At 31.0% G+C, this 21956-nt stretch overlaps 1 protein-coding gene and 1 long non-coding RNA gene across 2 annotated transcripts; one reads left to right on the forward strand and one right to left on the reverse strand.

Moving 5' to 3' along the window:
• The first annotated feature begins 323 nt into the window (after positions 1-323).
• LOC134280262 (parathyroid hormone 2 receptor-like) lies at positions 324-18806 on the forward strand. The gene is made up of 10 exons (XM_062762667.1): positions 324-333; positions 443-582; positions 1093-1187; positions 1570-1738; positions 3684-3840; positions 4647-4707; positions 5062-5131; positions 5436-5527; positions 6433-6601; positions 16382-18806. The coding sequence occupies exons 1-10, from the start codon at positions 324-326 to the stop codon at positions 16712-16714; spliced, it is 1296 nt and encodes a 431-aa protein (XP_062618651.1). The 3' UTR covers positions 16715-18806.
• LOC134280263 (uncharacterized) lies at positions 9205-10951 on the reverse strand. The gene is made up of 3 exons (XR_009994873.1): positions 10483-10951; positions 10192-10378; positions 9205-9285 (listed from the first exon to the last, which is right to left on the reverse strand). It is a non-coding gene; the product is annotated as an uncharacterized LOC134280263 (long non-coding RNA).
• Positions 18807-21956: the final 3150 nt, after the last annotated feature.

Genomic DNA, 21956 nt, shown 5'->3' on the forward strand with positions numbered 1-21956 from the left:
CCTTAATTATTGTCAAACTTCCTATGCTTACACATACTGATATAAGCAATTCAATTACTTTGAAATCTTAATTGATCTTTACCTTTCATTTGATCTTGACCTCATTTAATCAATTTGTGTTTAAATCAGTTTTTGCTATCCTTATTTCCTTCATGGGAATTTAAAGATTCAAAAATTACAAATTTTATTGACATAGATCATTTGTTTAGTCAGAGATAAATAAATGTCTCTTTATCATGTTAATGAAAATCAATACATTGTGTAGTGTGTATTGTACCACGTTTTTTCGCACAAAACTTTCAACGACTGCGAGGAACTCTTCAATGCGTGAAGGTACAAAACTTTATCGTCTGCTTACATTGAAAACAGACTTAAGATCAATCTTAAAAACTTAAGACTGCCTATAAGCAGTCTTAAAAGTTAAGACAAAGAACGCTTTAAGATTCTAAACAATGTACCGAGGATGGGTCCTGGTTTGTTAATCCCTTCAACAAGACATGGACTAATTTTAGCCTATGTCTCGGGTCACACACTCACGACGACCCTTTAGCTATAGCTAACACAGTTCCAGCTCTGATCGAGGTAAATATAGGAATCACAAAATAATGATAATTAAAAAAGGAATTGATCATTACAACACAAAAGAAACAATTTGAAAGTATAGTTTTCATGTTTCAATTATTATTTGAGGTAAGATTCATTTATTATTTTATTAAAATAAAAGTAATGACTGTTGATATAGAAATACATCACTTGAATATATTATTTCTATGTAAAATATTTAACTTTCAAGAAGAAGGACTAGCTATATATTTATATGAGAATCGTACAAAGAATCATTACCGAAACGAAATCTATAAAAATACAAACATCCTTTATACACACATTTTGGAAAACACAGTGATTTAAGATTTGTTTTATCAACCATTTCTGTTACGTTTAATCAATATATTGTTTTCCATTTTCTGACAAACAAATGAGTTTAGTAATTCATTGGCTTTGTATTTTGATATCTATAAGTTATCTTTAACCTTAAGATTTTCACGTGTAAATAAAAATAGATAATTATTTAATAATTGCTTAAATTTTCAGCAATATGTGGAATCGGTCCGTTTGATGTATAACATAGGGTACGGTATCTCCCTGGCGTCCTTAGTGATAGCCGTGGCTATCATGATTTACTTCAAGTGAGTAATTTTCTGTAACCTTACATGTAAAGTATACACCGTAAAGGTGATCCGGGGTATTACTTGCCAGAATATGCCAAAATCAGAACTCGTAGAATAAGGGAATACTTTTAATAGTGTTCTTTTTTTTTACTTATTCAAAGCATTTGTTATTTGTAATTCTAATAAAAATTTTGTTGAAAGAACTCTGAATATCTTCAACATAAATTGAATAAACGCAAAATTAAAGAAAAATATTACTTTTAAACAGAAATCGCACTTTTTAATTAAGAGTAATGTGCTTCTTTTTTCATATCAGTGCAAATAAGATTTGTTAAAACTTTAACCATTCATCCCTATATAACCAACACATGTATATTCGTACAATCTAATTTTGTTGTAGAAAGCTCCACTGCGCAAGGAACACCATCCATGTCAACCTGTTTGTGACATTTATTCTTCGTGCTATTGTCACCTTCATCAAGGAACATCTGTTGGTGGAGTCTGTAGGGTTTCCTGGGGATATTTATTACGATGAACAATGCAACATTATATTTAGAAATGACGTCATAGTGAGTGTTCTGGTTGAAACGGGATTCTAATCAAACAAATCTTAATAGATTGATAGACTGATTGATTGTATATATTTTATGTTTGATTCAAGAATATTTCATTAATATAGAGCTGTCACCATACACTAGTGAAGGGCTTCAAAGAGCAAGAGCCATCTTATGCATCAAATGGCCCTGTACTTATATCAATTAATTAACTATCACCCTCTTTCCCATTACATATATCAAAATAATTTCATTCAGTTTTAACACGACATTTGATTGGTTAAACGGTTTTATCCATTTTGTATAACATAACTTGCCTACGTCACAATGAATTACGTCAAAAACTTATTGCTTCGCTTGACGTAAATTTTTAAAATATGTTATATTTGAAGCCTTTTCCCGAAGGTAAAAAAATGAAAAATTGTATCTTTGTCTAAATTTCATTTAATTATAAGGAATGAATCTTATTTCAACTTATATTATACGATATAACATAACTTGGGGCAGTTTACGATTTTTTTTTAATAAAGCGTAAGCTGCCCCAAGTTATTTTATATCGTATAACAAAAGTTGAAATAAGATTCATTCCTTAAAAAAGTAGACACTTGGTGCTCACATTTTCTATAATAAAATTTCGTTTTGAGAATCCAGATATTGGAGAACAGGTTTGAGAAATTGCAATGTTCTTGAAATTTGAAGAAGACATGCGTATTTGAGTACCTTCAGCAAAGAATTAAAATATGAGCACAGCCCACGATCCAAAAATAAAATATGTTTTTTGATCTTCAGAAACAGAACTTTTATTATGTATTTGCATATTTTGGATCAGAGGTTGTGCTCTATATGAAATATTGAAAAAAATGCTTCAACTTTTGGTCATTTTTAAAGGAAATTACAGGATATGAGGAAAATGACGCATTTTATGACGTCATAATGAATTGACTAGATTGGAAAATACGTCACGATTAATAGATATGCGATCACCAACACTCCAACTGATAAATACTGTATTTGCAACCTAAACTGATCGGTTTTGTTTTTTCATAATTTCTCAGGGCCAAATAAGGCAGAAAGTGGCTTTTGCTCTTTTGACCTTTGCTCGGCACTAAGGGTCATTGAACAGTGAGGGGTCTTTAACCTGCCTGTCGTGACACAGGGCCTCGGCTTTTAAGGTCTCCTCAGTAGGACCTGATATTTTCAATTGATAAAATCACCAGCATGCTGAGTAATTGATATGTTTTCTGCAAATTTATCAAAATCACAGTTAATATTTTCATTACATTTTCGGATTCAAGGGTATGGAATGTCGGCTATTTCCCACTGTGTTTAACTGTATATTGACTGCTAGCTATATGTAGATCATCAATTTCTGCTTTCTGTATTTGGAGTGTCGACTGAGGACGGATATGACGGATACAGAGATAACGAATATTATTTAATATTTAAGCTCATAAAACAATACAAAATAGCAGCAGAGCAAAGAAGGACCTCAAAACATTAGAGGTGGGATCAGGTGCCATGGAGGAGTAAGCATCCCCTGCTGACCGGTCACACCCACCGTGTGCTCCTTGTAATGATAACGGTAAAAGCCGTCGTCAATACAGTGTTAAAATTATGGACTAACGATTAGAATGAAAAACGCCAGACAGCCTTTGACTCAATGATAAATTGTATTTGCTGATTCTATAACCCATAAAACTTATAAAATGATGACTTTAAACGAGACTGCTGATGTTCTTGTTTTATCTACATACTTGTCAATGATTTACCTCGTTTGAGGGATTGTTCACATGTAGACGATGCCCTTGCGAATCGAATCAAGTGCAACATATATACTCCGTATTCAGGTGATGAAGGTATATTGCTGCATAAGTAAGGGAAGTTGATTATCTTTCACTTGTTTAGCTATACATTGGCTGTTAGCTATATGTAGATCTTAAATTAAATTTTCTGTTTTCAGCACTGGGAGTGTCGGCTATTTTTCACTCTGTTTAACTATACATTGGCTGCTAGCTATATGTGGATTTTTGTGGAGGCGATATACCTTCAGTTCCTTTTATCTGGTCCTGTATTCACAACAAAAAACAGAACGAAATGGTTCATGTTACTGGGGTGGTGTAAGTATTGCTTCTTTTCTAATTTTCTGATAATTTTTGTTCCATCTTTATTTCTCTCTCAGATCATTGTTTTTTTAATAGTTAACAAGAATGATCAAATGTTTACTTATTTATATTCAGTAATGATCAAAACACCGTTTTATTGAAACTGATGTTATATTTAATAACGTGTTATTAAATTTGGCAATGATCAAGAATATGATTAGATTCCCTATTATTGTTATTATTTAAAAATAACCAAGCAATGCTCAAATTTTATTACAATTTAATGAATTAATTTTATATAAAGTAAGATAGTGAAAACATAGAATGAAAGAATTTCTATATAAATTGATATGGATGAACAAATGTTTTTTGATTAAGTTCATTATTTAAAAAATGCTATTTTCTAATTAAATAATAATGAAGTTAATGGCTATCTTGAATGGTATTTTGAAAAGTGAGCTAAACTTTAATTAAAGAAAAAAGTGAGGTCAAGGTCAAATGATTGGTCAAGGTTAAAAAATGTTGGCGCCTTTGCATAGATTTCATTTATATCTATCAGCATATGAGGTTTGATAAAAATATCTAGTGTCATTGAAAATTAGCGTTTAAGTGAGCTTAACACAAAGCGCGACGGAAGGACAGATGGAAGAATGGAAGAATGGACGGAGAGAAGACGGACATCACAAATACTATATACCTCTGCAATATTCATGGCGGGGCACAATAAAACGTCCCAATCCATGCAGGTTATACAGTACATGTATGACTTTTATGGTCGTTAAATTCATACCTTAATTAATGCCTCTTGTGTTCTTTTCCAGTGTTTCCTGTAAGCTTTGTTCTACCTTGGGTTCTGGTACGAATCTTTGAATACAATGAACTGTGAGTATACATAATAGAGACATGGAAGGAAATCAGACTTGGTTATGTGGTCATTAATGTCAAACATTATAAGATGAAAATTTCAATGTTTATACTTAACACCACTTCATGAAAGGAGATACAAAAGCTTCATGAAATGTCCGAGAAAGCTTTTGTTTGTTTGTTATTAAAACTTTATAAGTAAACATCGATTTCTTGTTATTCTGATCAATCGCTATGTAATTTAAGCCACAGTAGTTTTAATATAATTCTTTTTTATGAAAATGTTTAATTTTGTGTTAGCGGCAAAAATAAAAAAAAAATAATATATTAATATTTCTTCAGAAATTTTATTTCATTTATTTTCGTTTCCAGCTGTTGGAACATTCAGAAGAATCAGCTGATCACGTTAATTATATACGGACCAATCACAGTAACAGTTCTGGTAAACTTTCATATGTAGACCAATTTATATGAACTGTGAAATGTGTTTCAAATTGTGCTAGTAAAAATATGTGACTGTCAAAAATAAAAATAATAATTGTTGGATCGATTGAATATACAGGTATAAACATCTGAGTAATACCATGCACAGTTATACCTTTTCGTCATATGTACTAATTTTTTGGCACAATAAAACATACATGTAATTGCAGTAATTTTACATTGTATGAATTAGAACGTGTACTTCAAATGTAAAGATCATGGCATGTAAACTCTTTTTTATTGACATTTATACTTTCTTTCAGATTCAGTTTATTATCTTTATTAACATTGTGAGAATATTATTCACCAAACTCCATGCATCAAACGGGCATCAGATAAACAGTTTCCTATTCAAGTATGTATCAAATTCCTTGATTAAATAGTTGATGAAAATCTAATGTTTCCCAACTACCGTAAGCTTGCTTTTCGGGAATCAAAAATTATATAATGATAAAATATATATCCTGAACCCACTTCTGTTCATTAGATGATTTTCTATCTTTGGTTTTCAGTGGTTTGGCCCAATTAACTGTAATCTTGATCCCTATTCGGGTTTAATTACATCATATACATCAACTGATCACGTTAATTATTTACATAATAAACATGGTAAAATTATATACGTACACCAATTTATGTGAACTGTGAAATTACTTATGCTATGTAAAATTATATTATCTATCAATAATATTACATTAAGATGATTCTTGGTTTTTTTTTTCAAGAAAAAGTCTCTGTATTACCTTATAATAAAATTTTAGATGAAGCTTGTTGTCTGTTTTTCAGACGCTTGGCTAAATCCATACTGACTCTTGATTCCCCTGTTTGGGGTTTATAATATCATATACTTTGTTCATCACCTCATTATAAAACGTTTGATTGATGCTTTGTCTTTGTTTTCAGACGCTTAGCTTAATCCATGCTCAAATCCTTTGTAAACAGTTTTCTATTCAAGTATGTATCAAACAATTTATATGATTAAATATTTGATGGAAACCTTTTTTTTTTTGTTGCATTTGGGAAATCCAAAATTACTTTATACATTAGAACTCTCTTTAAACATTTAAATGATGTTTGTCTTTGTTTTCAGAGGCTTAACTTAATCAACCCTCCCTCATTTCATGGTTTCATCATATTTCATACAGCACCTCATTATGAACATTTATATGATGCTTTGTCTTTTTTTTTGTTTTGTTTTGACATACTTTATACATTAGCTCGTTTTAAACATTTAAATGATGCTTTGTCTTTGTTTTTCAGACGCTTGGCCAAATCCACACTGATCCTGATCCCCCTGTTTGGGGTTTATTACGTCATTTACTCTGTTAATTACCTCATGTCAAGCTTTGGCTACCTAGATGAGAGGTCCATGATTTACTTCATCCTGTGGTGGTCAGAATTATTCTTCAATTCCTTTATTCACATGTTAGTGACCCTAACAACATTAGGGGCACAACCTATGATCACTAGATAAGTGTTCTTATCTATAATCAATGACGCACCTCAATATATAATACAGGCTTAAATGTCAAAGAAGCCTCAAATGTAAAAGTTATTGCTTCCCATAAAAGTCCAATAATCCTTGATTTAAGAGCATGTCTACAAGAAAACCATGCAAGAGGTTATGGGAGCAAGGTTCTCAGATCAACTTCATATTTTGTGTGTAAATTTCTTCTATAATATGAAATATTTTGCCACAAAATTTTTTTCAGTGTGGTCTCACTTAAGGGGGTAAATCGACACTGTTACTAAAAATAGAATTATTGGTCCTTACGCATGGTGAAAACAGGAATTTTATAGGATTTTAAATTTAAAAATTCAGCATTTTACTTGATAATGATATAAAATATCCATATATGGTTGAAAGTAACAAGACACACCTGTTTCGGAAAATTTTTCATAATCACAAACTGTGCCCTCGTTTAAGTGCAAAAAGGTCACAAATCTGGCATATTTCCAGATTTTTGAAAACTGGTGAAATTATTCACTTTTCAAAACTCTATAACTCAGAAAGTGACGCTTAGAATCAACTCAATCTCATACCAATTATTAGACAACATGTCTGTCTACAATATATAAAAAATCTGTCTTTGGACTCTCAAATATTTTGCTGTAGTTTTTACTTAAAGTTGGACATTTTTTGTGAATTTTCAAATTTTCTCATCCCTAAACTTCAGCAAGGAGTTATTTTGCTGATTTAAATATTTTCAAAAATTTAAATTTTGCTGTTGAAAAATACCAGTATATTGTACATTTTTGTTTTCAATAATTATTTCTTAGGGGGTTAAATGGGGTTAAAGGGGGGGGGTTACCAGAATTGTATCATTTTACATTTTCTTTGAGCAGGGTGACATTCACATACTGCTAAGTACCTGTTTGTCAATCAGTAGACCAAGTGTGTTCTCTCTTACTAAAAAAAATATATATTTGCTTGATAGATAATAAACATAGTACACTGGTACCTACTAATAAGTAGATGGACTCTTTTAATTTGAAGTTCACAAGGTCAAAGGTCAAGGGTTATAATTCTCGATATACCAGTATGTAGATTGTAATCATTCAAAATCTTGAGGACCAATTGCTCGACAGACATCAAATTTAGTACACTGGTTTCTTGAAAAGTAGAGGACCCCTTTAGATTTTGAGGTCACAATGTCAAAGGTCAAGGGTCAAACTGAACAAAAAGGAATATCATAGCCATTTTCTTGACAGACATATTGTCATGGCAACGAACTCCAAATGAATGAACACCAAGTTTTAAAAATCAACAAATTAGAACATTTATAAATTTTAATTTCATTGCAGATTAAAATTTGAATATTACTCAATAACTAAGTACATTCAACAGCAACAAAAATTACAATGCTTGACTGCTTCCTGATATTTTATATTCACTTCCAAAATTAAAATGACCTTGAAATTTTGTATGCTTGAAAAAAATCTACTTGCTTAAGTATACATCATGGTTCTAAATTAAGGTAAGATTTAAAAGAAAAAATCACAGTTTCCCCAAATCATATTCTGAATTATTTGCTATACCTGTATACAGGAAATTAGTCTTTATAATAGTGTTATATTTGGTAAAACTAAAGCACTGTTGACCTTGAACTTTGATCTCTTCTAACATAACAAACACTTAAAATTTACTCTGAATTTTTTAGTATTCCTGCAAGTGAAACCTGATACATATTAAATATCAAGATATTAACAATGTTTAAGTACATGTACTGATAAAATCGTATAAGTTAACATATAAGAAATACCCTGAAATTTTGGCTACTACACAAGCTTCTTCAATCATAAACTGTCTTTTTTTCTTCATGTTTGGTACACCATTTGGGTTGATCTTGAGGTCTCAAGCTTTCAAAATCTATAAGGTGTATCCAAACTATTCTATTCAGTATGACCCCATTTTCTTTCTATGTAGCATCCAATAACTTCTGGAGAAAGAACTATATGCGGTATTAACCAACATTTGCCCCCCAAAATCAAACTTTGATGGAGTAATATTTAATTAAGTCATTAAACAGGGGAGTATATGCTGACTTCAAAGCACTGAATAATTTCATAAGTAATGACGTCATATGTACGTAATGACGTCACAAATATGACGTAAATTTCAGTTTTTTATGAATTTTGCAGAAAAATGTACATATTTCGTCGATATTTTAAATAAAAGTCACCGAGCGCATGTGTGTTCAGGATAAATATTTTGATATAATGTGTAGAATGATAATATCAATGAAATATGTCAATATTGTTCCTGAACACACATGCGCTCTATAAATTTTAAAGCTTAAATTGTTGAAATTTTGTCCATTTTGTCCTCTTTCTGAAAAAGGATACAAAATCGGACTAGTTTGTGACGTCATAAAAACAGAAATTGTGAATACACTGCTCTGGAACTATAATATTTTCTGTTAACTTATATTTCTCGTACAATTTATTGAATTCAGCACATTTCAGGAAGTTTTCAAAATTTGACTTTTGTGGGGGCAAACATATGCAATATACCGCATATAGTTCTTTAACAAGCACTAAAATTTCCACTTCTGGTTTAAAGAACAACTGGACTCCCTCCAAATACACAAAAGTAGTACTCAAAGCATGTACCTGTGAAAAAGGACAGTTTTCAAATTAAATTGAAATAAACCATACTAGACATATTCTAAGATTTTTAAAATAAATGTCATGTTTATGATAATGCTACATTTATATTTATCAATTGAAGAAAATGTCATCAAATGACTTGGGTAAGATTCTTCACAAATTCTTCTGGCTATCTTTGAAGGAAACAAGAGCTTCATATATCCTTGAAGTAAAGTAACAGAGTAGGGAAAAATGCATGTGGCAAATCAACAGACAGACAAGGCAATTCCTATCCATGTACTATAGTATACAGATATGAAATGGGTATGAGGGAAATAGCAAATTTATGATTCCCCGAGGGAGGAGGGGAACTGTAAATTTGCTATTTCCCGAGTTCCCATTCCATGACTTTTTTATTATACCGAAACAATGATAGGCGATATAAATTTTTTTAACCAGATATTCCGACATTTAAAAAAAAAACTGTTGAGGCATAATTACAAATGCATGCGATTTAACACAATGTATGATAAGTGAAGCATCATGTCCTTAAACAATTAAATCATTTTTAAAAAGTATTTTCACTGACATTTCGAAAAAATTATCGTTGTCTTCGTTTTGGTAGAATTCAAGTATGATTTTGACATTGCACCTCGAAATGTTTTGAAGTCATAGCTACATTGCAAATAACATGACATCACAGATTCGAGATTCCTTGAACGCTCCACCCACTGAACACTTTGATTGGTTAAAATTACTAATAAATATTCATGAGGGATTAGTCCCAGGGAGTAGCTCTGATTTTCCAGGGAGTAGTCTTCAGATGAGGGCAATAGTCACTTCTCGGGGAAGTAGAGAATTTTTAAGGTATTAATTTATACAGAGTTATTACAGTAGAGGTATAATAATACATGTATAACATATCTTTACCATTTTCTCAGCAGTGGTAAGTAATTGGTAATGCTAATGCTGCATCTGCATTGTCTCTCCTCTTCTTATTTCTGGATTCTGTTCGCAAAACTACATTGGAAACCTTATGTAGTAATTCTTTATAGCTCCACAGCTGAAAATCCCATTGTAAAGCCCAGCCCTAACCAGGGAAATGAATTTGAATAATCTGAAATTGCACGAGAAATAATTAAGAATGAAAGGAAATATTCTTTACAAAGTATAATTTCCCAGACTTATATTTATAATATTAGTTATGTTTTAAACACAAACCTGTCAAGGAACACATGATCCCAGTGACCTTTAATTTGAAAAGTCTGCACAAGTATTTGACAACTCTTTTTCCTTTATTCATACATGAAAAGCAGCCAAAGCCTAAAATCATAACTGTAGCCATCTTCATAACATTTCATAAATATCTAAAAAAAAAAATATTTTGTTTAATGAGATTCTTTATAATCATGCAGCCCACATATGAGGCAATAATGGTAATTTAATTGACAGGGAAGACCCACCTATCCAATTCTTAATGTACCCTATTAGTAATAGTAAACAGTCTTTGAAAACCCTGGACCTATTCAACTTTTCATTCCCTCTTCATCACCCCACAAAGGCTACTTATGCTATTAATTATTCTGCAGAAGTGAATATTTTGCAATATTGTTGAATTTATACAGATATTTTTATTGCTACATGTACAAGTACCAACCTTGAAATTTCTCTTGACAGGTTTGCTAGGTATATATTCAGGTCCATTACAATCACTAGATTTAGGTATTTTTTATAGAAATAAATTACTCTGGTAGCTAAATAAAGCTACTTCAGGTAGGTAAATAAAGCTAACTAAGTAGGTAAATCAAACTACATATATAGCTAAATCTAGTGATTGTACCAGACCTGAAAGTGTCTTGTAAAAATCTTCTCTTGTCCATAATCAAGTCCCCATCAAAATTGTTTATTTATTTATTTTTTACATATCAATAAACCTTTTTATAAGGTACGTCATAGTATTATAAACCAAGATCCACCTACCTGTTTCTTTTTTTCAAATTCAAACATTGTTGATTCGGTATCATCATCACTGCATCCGTCTTGCTACCAAATGAATGTTTGCCGTCAGAATAATATTCATCAAAATCAGAGCCAGAATCTGAAGACTCATTGACAATTCACGCACCTGAATCTTTTTCTGAGGACGTACAAAACGGCAACAAAACGTCTCAGGATGCCATAATGTTTACACGTGGTTACGGAACCGTATATCGATCCCGATGGTTTTCATAATTTTTTATGCATTTTATACATAGGCCACTAGTATATACGTAACAAATAACATTCACAGGAGGGACAATTTTCTTCAAATCACACATAATTTATGCCTAAAACGATTAGATGACAGACATCTGTCTATAAACTTCGTAAACATAATCATTATCGACCTTCTCTACAGAAGAGCGCAACAGGGGAGATAATTCTAACTAAATCAAAATAAATAGTAAAATACGTTTTTTTCACAGGAAAAGCAGGAAAAAAAATTATTTATAGCTTTTATAAAATTAAAAATAATTTTCATTGTTTATATTTGTAAATATTTTACACAAAATTCATTGAAATTACTGTTAAAAGTAAATTTTATAAAATCATGAATTTTTCCATTATTTGAATTTGAGGTAATTTCATTACAATATAACTTTTCTGTCCTTGAGAGTCCAAAGGTGGATTTTACATATTGTTGGGGTAATATCCTAGAGATTCTTAAATGCACAAAATTCTGAAAAAAGAAGCGTCACTTTCTAAGAAATGTATCCCTGAATATTAACAAAAAATGAACCATTAATATTTCTTGGCACCATGCCAATATGTGTGCCCTCGGGACAGCCTTCTATATAGGAGTTTTACAAAAAAATTGATTCCAACTCAATTTTACGACTTAGTTCTATGAGAAAACATTGCCCTTTTATTTATATATTGTTTTTTTCTTTTTTACTTTTAAATATTGAAATTGTCAATTTTACACCAACTTTTTTGCATTTTCCCTTGAATATTGACCAAAATGAATTATTGGCTGTTACTAAAAATAGAAACAACCGATGCAAAAATAAACAACATATTTCTGACTCTCAATGGGTGTCCTTTAAGTTAATAATAAAAATAAGTTTGTTCTTGAGAGTGCCTACCAGAGCATTTTTCTATATATCTGCATGGTTTTCTCGTAGACAGGCTCTTAAAGAAAACATTCATCTATAAATACTAAAATCTAGCACATATTCAATTCTGTGAGATTCGAATCATCTTTATATCACATCCTATATATTGTAAATATTTGTCGCATCAACCTTTTGGAGGTTAAAGATGCATGGTCACTGTTTCAACTGATTTCTTTTTACCATTTATAATGTACATTTTCCTAACTAAGGCAGTTCTAATGTCTTTTATTGATTTACAAAGGTGATTTAAACTTAACATTTCCATTTCTATTTTTTTTTCTCTATAATAACCCTTTGAAAGTAAGCAAAGTTGATTTCCTGATAATTCTGCCGGAATGTAAATTAGGCAGATCGATAGGTCAGCAGCTAAGAAGGCCTAATACGCATGCAAATCTCGTGCGCATCTGTCTCTGTGTCTGACGCTAAGGAGACCAAAAATGCATGTAAATCTAGTGCGGCTGCCCTTGTGTTTGACGTCAGTGTGCGAGGACTATTGAAATTGGCATGGAAGTCCTCGTGTAATTTAAATCGATTAGTCTACATTCTTAATGTCTAAGTCTACAATTTGATTTCACAATGAAATATGGAAATATAAGGAATCACTGACTAGTTTTGAGAGTATGCCAGGGACATGGGATAATTCGAGCATAACGGGCTTCGCCCGTTATGCAAATTATCCCATGTTTCGCACTATTGTTGATGCCCTGGCATACTCTCAAAACTAGACAGTGATTCTTTAAATATTCTTTATAATGTTAACAAGACTCATGACTTGTTTTTTGTTTATACAAAGAATATATCATATTTATAGGAAAACTAGATTCAACAAACCATTAGATATGTCTAATTGTATTCAAAATTACCGTGCATAATGAAAAAAACTGCTTTAAACGAACATATACCTGTATTAGTATATTTAACCTATGTAGAGAAAGACATGGATCGGGTCTTGTTTACATTAAAATGATTTGGAGCTCTAAATCACTTTTGTTTCTCAATAACTGACATTCAAAATATTCATGATTATAACAACATGTTTTGTAAACATTTCTTTTTAATTTAGCTAAAATTGTGTTCACGCTCCTTTTGGATAAAAGGAAAAGTAAAATATATTTGACCAAATTAATAAGTAAAATCAATTTAATTCCTATATTTGTCATCACTTTTGACGTTTAAAGAATCCTGGATGAAATTATATGTTCAGGATAGTGGTTTAATACGGAATAAATTGCAATTCATTTTCTTTATACTTTTTGTACTTAATTGACCTTTCCTTCAAGGATATGGGAACAGATGTCATTTATAAGAAATTTTGCATCCTTGCATTTTTTTCCTAGTATGTATAATTCATATGAAGGTGGAGGGGTGTATCTAAATCAATCAAATTGATCAGTTACATACTACATTTAAAATTGGGTAACGACTTTCATGCCAAGAGCTTGCATTGGCCCTTTGAAGTTAAACTTTAAAGTAAAAACCCGAGTTCAGAGTCATTCACAGTAAGTCATAAACCTATGCAAGGATCCTTAGAAAGTGTACTTGTACATTCAAATTTGTTTAGATCATACCCCTTCAACTTAAAGGTTAGATTGGGACTATGTATGGCTTCAAACTTTTCAATACTGAACTTATTTCTGAGTTTACTCTTAGCCACGGTGCTCAGCTGAGCGATGTGGCCCATAGACCTCTTGTTTTCTCATGCAAATTCAAAACTCGGCTTTTTTGGTTGACATTCTGTTGTGTCAGTAAGGTGCATGTAATTTATAATTTGCTTATTTGTTTTAATATCTTTCACAGTAACGCATTTTTTGAATTATCTTTTCCTTTACTTTAATTCCTGCCACTTCAGTATAAGTGGATTTAAATGTACTATTTTAATAGAGAATCTCACCGAGTTTATATTTCTTTATTTTAGGGTTTTATCCTGGCGATGCTTTTTTGTTTCCTGAACAGTGAGGTAAGAAACAATCATGATCATCATTATTGTAATATTACAATGAAATAAATTATCCACATTCCTTCTCTTGAGATGGAAAAAAGATCAATATAATATAGTTCATAAAAAGTTCGGGCATTAGTAATAAGCCATGTTTTAGCTCTACTGGTCAGAGACCAGAAGAGCTTATGCGATAGTAATGCATCCGGCGTCCGTCCGTCTGTAAACTTTTTTTCAAAATGCTACCCCTCCTACAGTTTTGGTCTGATTTCAACACAAGTAGACTACGCTAAGATACATTATTCCGTGCATCGGTTTTTGATTTTGATGAACGGTGTTGCCGTGGTTACTAAAAATAGAAATTTCTTTGAAATTCTTTCAAGATGCTACTCCTCCTACAGTTTTGGTCCGATTTCAATATAACTTTACACACAAATAGACTTATCTAAGATACATATTTCTGTGCATCAGATTTTGATTTTGATGAACGTTGTTTCCGTGCTTACTAAAAATAGAAATTTCTTTGAAATTCTTTCAAAATGCTACTCCTCCTACAGCTTTGGTCCGATTTTAATATAACTTTACACACAAATAGACTACACTAAGATACATAATTCTGTGCATTGGTTTTTGATTTCGATGAAAGGTGTTGCCTTGGTTACTAAAAATAGAAAATTCTATGATTTTTTTTTTTCAAAATGCTACTTCTCTACAGTTTTGTTCCGATTTTAATATAACTTTACACATAAGTAGACTACACTAAGATACATTATTCTGTGCATCGGTTTTTGATTACGATGAATGATATTGCCATGGATAATAAAAATAGAAATTTCTGTGAAATTCTTTCAAAATGCTACTCCTCTTACAGTTTTGGTCTGATTTCAATATAACCTGACACATAAGTACACTAAATTAAGATACATAATTCACAATCATTCATCAGTTTTTATTTTGATGAGTGGCAAGGATCATTTTTCTAATTATTGCTGTTCTAAAGTTTCAAGTCCCAACTTCTACTTTTCTCTTCCTTTGTTTTAAGTATAAACCAGTAGAGCAATAGTCTCGACAGAGACATCTGGTTTTAGAGTTATTATACCATTTTCCAATATTTTCTTTATCATTAAAAATATTTTGCTGAAGATTCACTCTAATTCAATCCCTAGCTAAATATTGTGCCTTTTTATCTGCTTTTAAAATTTTGATTTTGGTATGGTACTAAAGTAAGTATAAAGAAAAGTATTCAAAACGTTTGTCTAATGGGTTGTAACCTTAAGGAGAGAAATATATACGTTTGGTTCAAGTTATAACTTTAAGATGTATTCATTTATGAAAAAACTTTTTAACATGAATAACTGTAATAAATCCGAATTAATAGGTACTCCATAAAAAGAAGGTATGGTTTCCATAAAAATTTTGCCCTGTGATATTCTAAAAATATAAAACTGGTGTAAAAGTTGAAAACTCCTGCTTCTTAAATAATTGAAATTCACTGCAGAAAAATCATACAAATCATTTTTCTTACATGTGTTTTTAAGTGCTAATAATGACGTCATAAGCATGTGCACTTTCCCTATTTTCTTAGAAAGTTGCATAAGACACCAATTTACAATGGAATTTTCTTTCAGATAAAATTGTCCACAGGCATCGCCCACAAAGATCTTGAGATATGTGATTTTGCTATCAAATTTTGCACAAAATATAAAAAAATTAACGTGGGCGACGGCTGTGGACACTGTTTTGTAAAGGAAAATCACCCTTGAATTGTGCCATTTTGAGGCTTTTTCTGTTGAAAATAGAGAAATGCTTCACATTCAGGACGTCATATATGCAGAATGGTAAACTTGCCATATTCTTTCCTGATTTATCAGAGTCATATACGTAACTAATATCTAAACCAGTTTCAAAACTTTTTGATGGCATTACTTTTACGGCGCAATAAAGCTAAAAACATACCTTCTTCTTTAGCCATTCATTGATTGCCTGCTATGTTACTGATTTCCTGCTATGTTCATCATTCTATATCCAGGTTCAGACGGAATTCAAAAAAGTTTGGCACCGGCATTTAACGAACCAGACCGGAAGTACCAGAACAACACGGTCTAGAACACGAAATTCGGTTAAACAACCTCCGACTTCTAATGGGATGGCATTACATACAGGCGATATAAATCATGATATCCCTACAAACAAATCAGATTCAACGTTGGTTACATCTTTTCAAAATGAAACATACTGTGAAAGTGAAAATCGAGGGATTATTTTAGACACTGATGATACAGAGAATGAGACATCGTCCTGTATAATCAATAAGCAGGCAGCGACTGGAAACTGTGATAAAGTTGAAAACAATAAGTGTTAAAAAATTACTGTCAAGTAAAACAAAGGGTTTTTAATGGATCGTGTTGGATTATTCCGTGTAAAATTTAGACAGATAGTATTTTTGAGAAATTCTTGACGCTATGTTTTGACATTTCATTGTCGTTAAGTCTGCTCTGCCGTTACAAAACATGTCGACATATTCCATTGTGTTTATCTTAAATTTCTTGAAAACAGTATAACGAGGATTGACATCGTCCACGAACTTTTTGAACAACCCTTGTACATGTACAACATATTATTTTTTGTATATTATTAATTTCAAGGACAATAGGAATCGGTGTTAACAGATCAAATTCGTGTTCATGTGTGTGCATGTTTTGCTTTTAGTATTAATATTATTTCTTTATCATTCTTATGCATTCAAAGTTACAATAGATAACATCTGTCAGTAAAAATTGCAAAATTGTAATATAAATAGTTGAAATTAAGGGGGCCAACTGGAGTTTTCATTGCGAATAACTGATTTTTTTTCAAATGATAGGTAGTTTTACCTCTCAAAAGTGTGCTTTTTACTCTATGATAAATTGAACAACTTAGCTTAAATATTAAATAAATTATTAGCTCTTGATATTTAAACCATGAGCAATTGAGATTCTCTGAATCGTTTTTTTTTTTTTTCATATATATATAAATTCTTTATATTTTCATATTTTGTCACTTTGGCTAGTACTCAATAAAATCAGGAAATTTTGGATAATTTTGAGATACCTCCTACGTAATCAAGACGGTTGAATTTCGTGTATCTTACACATATTGTAAAAATAACATTACTCATCCTGTGTTATAAATTGAGAAAAATGTATATTTTTGTATAATTTTCTTTAAAGTGCGAAAAGTTATCAGTTTGGTATATAATCTAGTAAATGTACCTGCATTTTGAGGAGATTCCTTAAAAATTCCTAGACAGTAGATTTGTGTTAAACTTTGTATATACACTGAAGTCAACGTAAGTTACACGTAGTTCAAATCACAGATTTTTTTTTTGAAGTTTCCACGCTATAAAACTTCCCTAAGTTCCCTTAAACAAATTAGAATGACCGAGTTATCCTGGTTCGTAAATAATATTCACTTATCTTTTGTGATTTATATCCATTCTACACTTGGGAAGTATTTGCAATGCAAACGTGTGCCTAGAAGGAAAAGTTAACTAATGGTTTCTTAAAATATCATACATGTGCTTGTGGATGAAAGATAAATCTTAACTCATTTTTTAGAATAAATATTATTTACAAACTAGTAAAACATTGTAATATAAACAATAATGACAGCTATAATATAATAGAAATAGTGTTTATTTATCCAGAATGAAATAGCTAAGCAAAAATGTTAGTTACACATATGATTCTGCACTTTAAGCATGCATACGGACAGGAATTAGTAAACCATACTTTAAATAAAAAAGAAAACATATTATTACATGTATAAGAAAACTAATAAATATACAATATGAAATAAAATAAATTACTAAATAAGTTAAAATGTACGTTGTATTCAAGATCGTTTCCCTAAAAACATGCAACACTCACTGTCCTGATATTTTCGTACAAAGTATTCCACATTATAGTACCAGAAACACTGAAGGATCATGAAGGATCAGGAAAATTTTCAGTCTTTGCAATCTGTACATACAACAAAATTGTATTGTATTTTCTTGTTAGTCTCTGGTCAATGTCTGATATATATTCAAACATTTTAGTTATCTAGCACAAATTCATGCAATACTTTATACTCTAAAATGGCTTTCCATTAGATAGTTATCTGATCAAGGCATGCAATCGAGTGGTGTGAACATGACAGAAATTGGTTTTGAAAAAAAATCAGATGTTCAAAATAACCATTGCAGCATGTGTTTGTAATATTTCTTTTCTTGTTATTTTTACATTTTCAGCAAGTCTTTAATTGTAAGTTACAGTACAGAAGTGCATTATATAAGCTTAGAAAATCCAAAGTAAATAAACATCTTAAACAACGCTTCATTTTACGTATAATATTTTATTCTTCTTAAAATGCCATTTCATTTGTAGATCTTGCATACAAGTGCTTTCATGTGATATTTCAAGGAGAAAGTTTCATCAATGATTACAACAAGTAATTTCGTTTCTTAAACACTTTGTTTGACACGATTATTTACTACCTAACTTATTTTTTGGTATTTTAATATAATTATCTTTGTGATGTTCCCAGAAACATATATTGAAGTAGTTTAGGAATATTTATGCTTAATTAACTCAATTTGATATCCACAGCGTTGCATTTCTTCACACATTTTTGTCTGTTTTAGGTAGGATAATACTCTGGTTTCTGAGTAGATGAAATATTCAATGTATCTTTGCTTATATGCCTTATGCATTTAGGTGGAAGAGATTCAAAAGACCATATTTTTCTTTCCTCATCACAATTTTACAACTTTAAATAGAAATGGTCAATTGTGTTTGAAAACTAGGTGGGACTATATTTTTGGGTGGAATGGTGGCGTATGAAAATATCTTCTTTTCTGCCTCTCAAAATTACTATAGAACTACAAATTTATTTATGATTTTTACCCAATCAAAGACTATAAGAAATTTCAAATGTTAGCTAAATTAATAATATTAGGAACTAAAGTTTTAAAATATATCATATAAATATGAATTTCAAAACAAACTACAATTATATTTGCTTTTAAAAGTTTCAACTTTAAGTACAGGTATGAGCCAGATATCAATAGAAAATGGTTTTACTCTCTTACTAAACAATCAGAACTTCATGTGTTTGTATCATTTTGTATCTCCATATGAATGCTTTACCATATGAAAATAAGAACAAGTTAATTATAGGGCGCATATAAAAATAACTTAAATATCCTAAAAAATAAAAAAAAAAATAGAGAAAATTCGGATTAGCCAAAATCCATTTGTGTTAAACTATTTGTTTCAATTTGTCAATACCGTCTTATAGACCCTATATGGTAACGTCTATTAATGCATTTAATCTTTTGAAATAGAAGACCCTATCTGACCCTATCTGAGTGAATGCAGTCATTTTTATTTTTAATGACCAGGGAAAAGGTTTTGACCTTGACCTGACCTTAAGATACATTACCTCTAAGTAAAAAATTGAACAAAGTCTTATCTCAACTATGTAAACAAGTACATCCCGCTTCAGACAAATTTGTCGATTACTGATTGGATAAAAGCTAATCATGTGACGCCCTGAAATTTTCCGTATTACGTCTCCGTTTCCGTATTACGTCTCCGTCGAGGCGTAATATGAAAATCGGGCACGCGATTCCGTTCGAAGCGTTGTTATTGTAAATAAAAATGGCGGCTAAGAAACGGTTTACGTAGGTAGTTTAGTTAAATTTCTTGTTACCGTAACGATATTTTATGTTGATTGTTATTGGATTAAAACTTAATATTTTCATAATATGCACAAATGTTCTTTTTTAATATCGATAAACATTGATAAAGGTCTTCAGCGGGATAAATTCGTAACACAGTCAGTTAGTGACCTAAATACGGATTCATACAGGGTCTGAAATGGAAATCCGTATTGGGACTCGGCTTCGCCTCGCCCAATACGGATTTCCATTTCAGACCCTGTATGAATCCGTATTAAGTCACTAACTGACTGTGTAACTAATAATATCCCTTTCCGTAATATGTTTCTGTATCGTATTCAAATCCCATGCCAATCAAACTTAAACCAAATACTTTCTTTTTTATTTGGCTTATTGCAGATTTATTGTTCTTGAGAAAAAGTTTTCAAAGATTCTTCTAAACTTTATTTTACCTAGAAAAACATTTACGTCCTATTCTGGTTTATTCACAATAACAACACTTTGAACGGAATCGCATGCCCGACTTTCGTATTACTCCTTGACGGCGACGTAATACGGAAAATTTTAGGACGTCATGTGATTTCCTTTTAACCAATCAGTAATGTACAAATTTGTCTGATGCGGTATAATGTCTTATATCCCGTCATCGTCGAATGCTAAAATATAATTCTTTTAAGACTTTTGCACTTGACGTTTTAATCAGTGAAATAAATTAGACGTATTCTTTAATTCAACTTTAGCACCTTTCCAATCTTCAGAAGATATTAATTCTCTCTCCCTGTCTTTCATTGTCCTCATCTTCATTTTCATAGATTAATATCTATATCTTTTGCTGAAATCCTGGCCTCGGGATCATGAAGCATCTTAAGCTTAAGTCATTTTTTTTCTGTTGTACTCAAATGTTGTGGAAGTCAAACAGGCCAAAACCAAACTGTTTTCTAATATTGTTTTACACAAGAGGCGTTATTTGCAAAATTAAAGATTTATTCAATAAATAATAAATATTTAACAGAAGATTGAAATTTTGACTTACGTCTAAGTTTGGTTCATGATCCTGGGGCCAGACCTTTTTTTCTCTTTTTTGATTTTCCTCTTTTTCGTCGATGTTTTTTAGTCTTGTGATTCTTTTGTGTTGTATTCTGCTGTCATGAATAAATGAGAAATTATACATTTAGTACGTACTAATTATTATTGATTTCGAAAAATCACAAGTTTTAAATCAAAAAGGCGCATTAGTACAGACGTAACATCAGGAATTGCTACTAATACGAAAAAATCGCTTAATCCTTTTTCAGCTTACATTTGCAGTACAATCCTGATAATGAACATGTAGTGTTTTATATCAAATTGAAGGTATTTTCTCACCAAATCATGTAGCAACAAAACGAAGCAATATTACAAGGTATGTACACATTGACAAACTACTATATTCCGGAATAACGTTTATTTCCGTCTTGTTCCGTCGTAACAGAAAAATACCTTCAACAGAGTTTATTCTAGAAAAAAAGTTGAAAAATCTTCTCGCATCTCTTTGATATTTTACAGGATCTTTCCCTTACCTCATAATTAGACATAATATGTTTGTTGACAACCTCTGTTAAGAGAATAGATACCCACATCCTTTGAAATAAAAGTCCTTTAAGATGTCCAATTCAATGAAAATTCAATGCTCTTTCTGTTGATATTTTTTAAATGATCACCATAAAAAGATTATCGCATACAAGTGTAGTTATAATTTCAAATCCATGCAAGTGCAGAATGTTTTTTTTATATACAATAAAGAAAGCAATGATAAATGTAGAAAATTAAAAATACAGCGTAATTTCTTTTGATGATCTGCTTTATCGAAAAAAAAGTATATTTACCCAAGGTTCTGTCAACAAATTACTACCATTAATTATTT

Source organism: Saccostrea cucullata, unplaced genomic scaffold (assembly GCF_032062105.1).
Source record: "Saccostrea cucullata isolate Sc308-1 unplaced genomic scaffold, CSIRO_AGI_Scuc_v1 ctg9360, whole genome shotgun sequence".
NCBI classification, from domain to species: Eukaryota; Metazoa; Mollusca; class Bivalvia; order Ostreida; family Ostreidae; genus Saccostrea; species Saccostrea cuccullata.

What these genes read in the sequence shown, in the direction of transcription:
- LOC134280262 (XM_062762667.1), top strand. An exon ending in GTTCATGTTACTGGGGTGGT is followed by an intron (nt 3,841 to 4,646) that starts GTAAGTATTGCT and finishes GTTCTTTTCCAG; the next exon opens with TGTTTCCTGTAAGCTTTGTT. An exon ending in ATAAACAGTTTCCTATTCAA is followed by an intron (nt 5,528 to 6,432) that starts GTATGTATCAAA and finishes TTTGTTTTTCAG; the next exon opens with ACGCTTGGCCAAATCCACAC.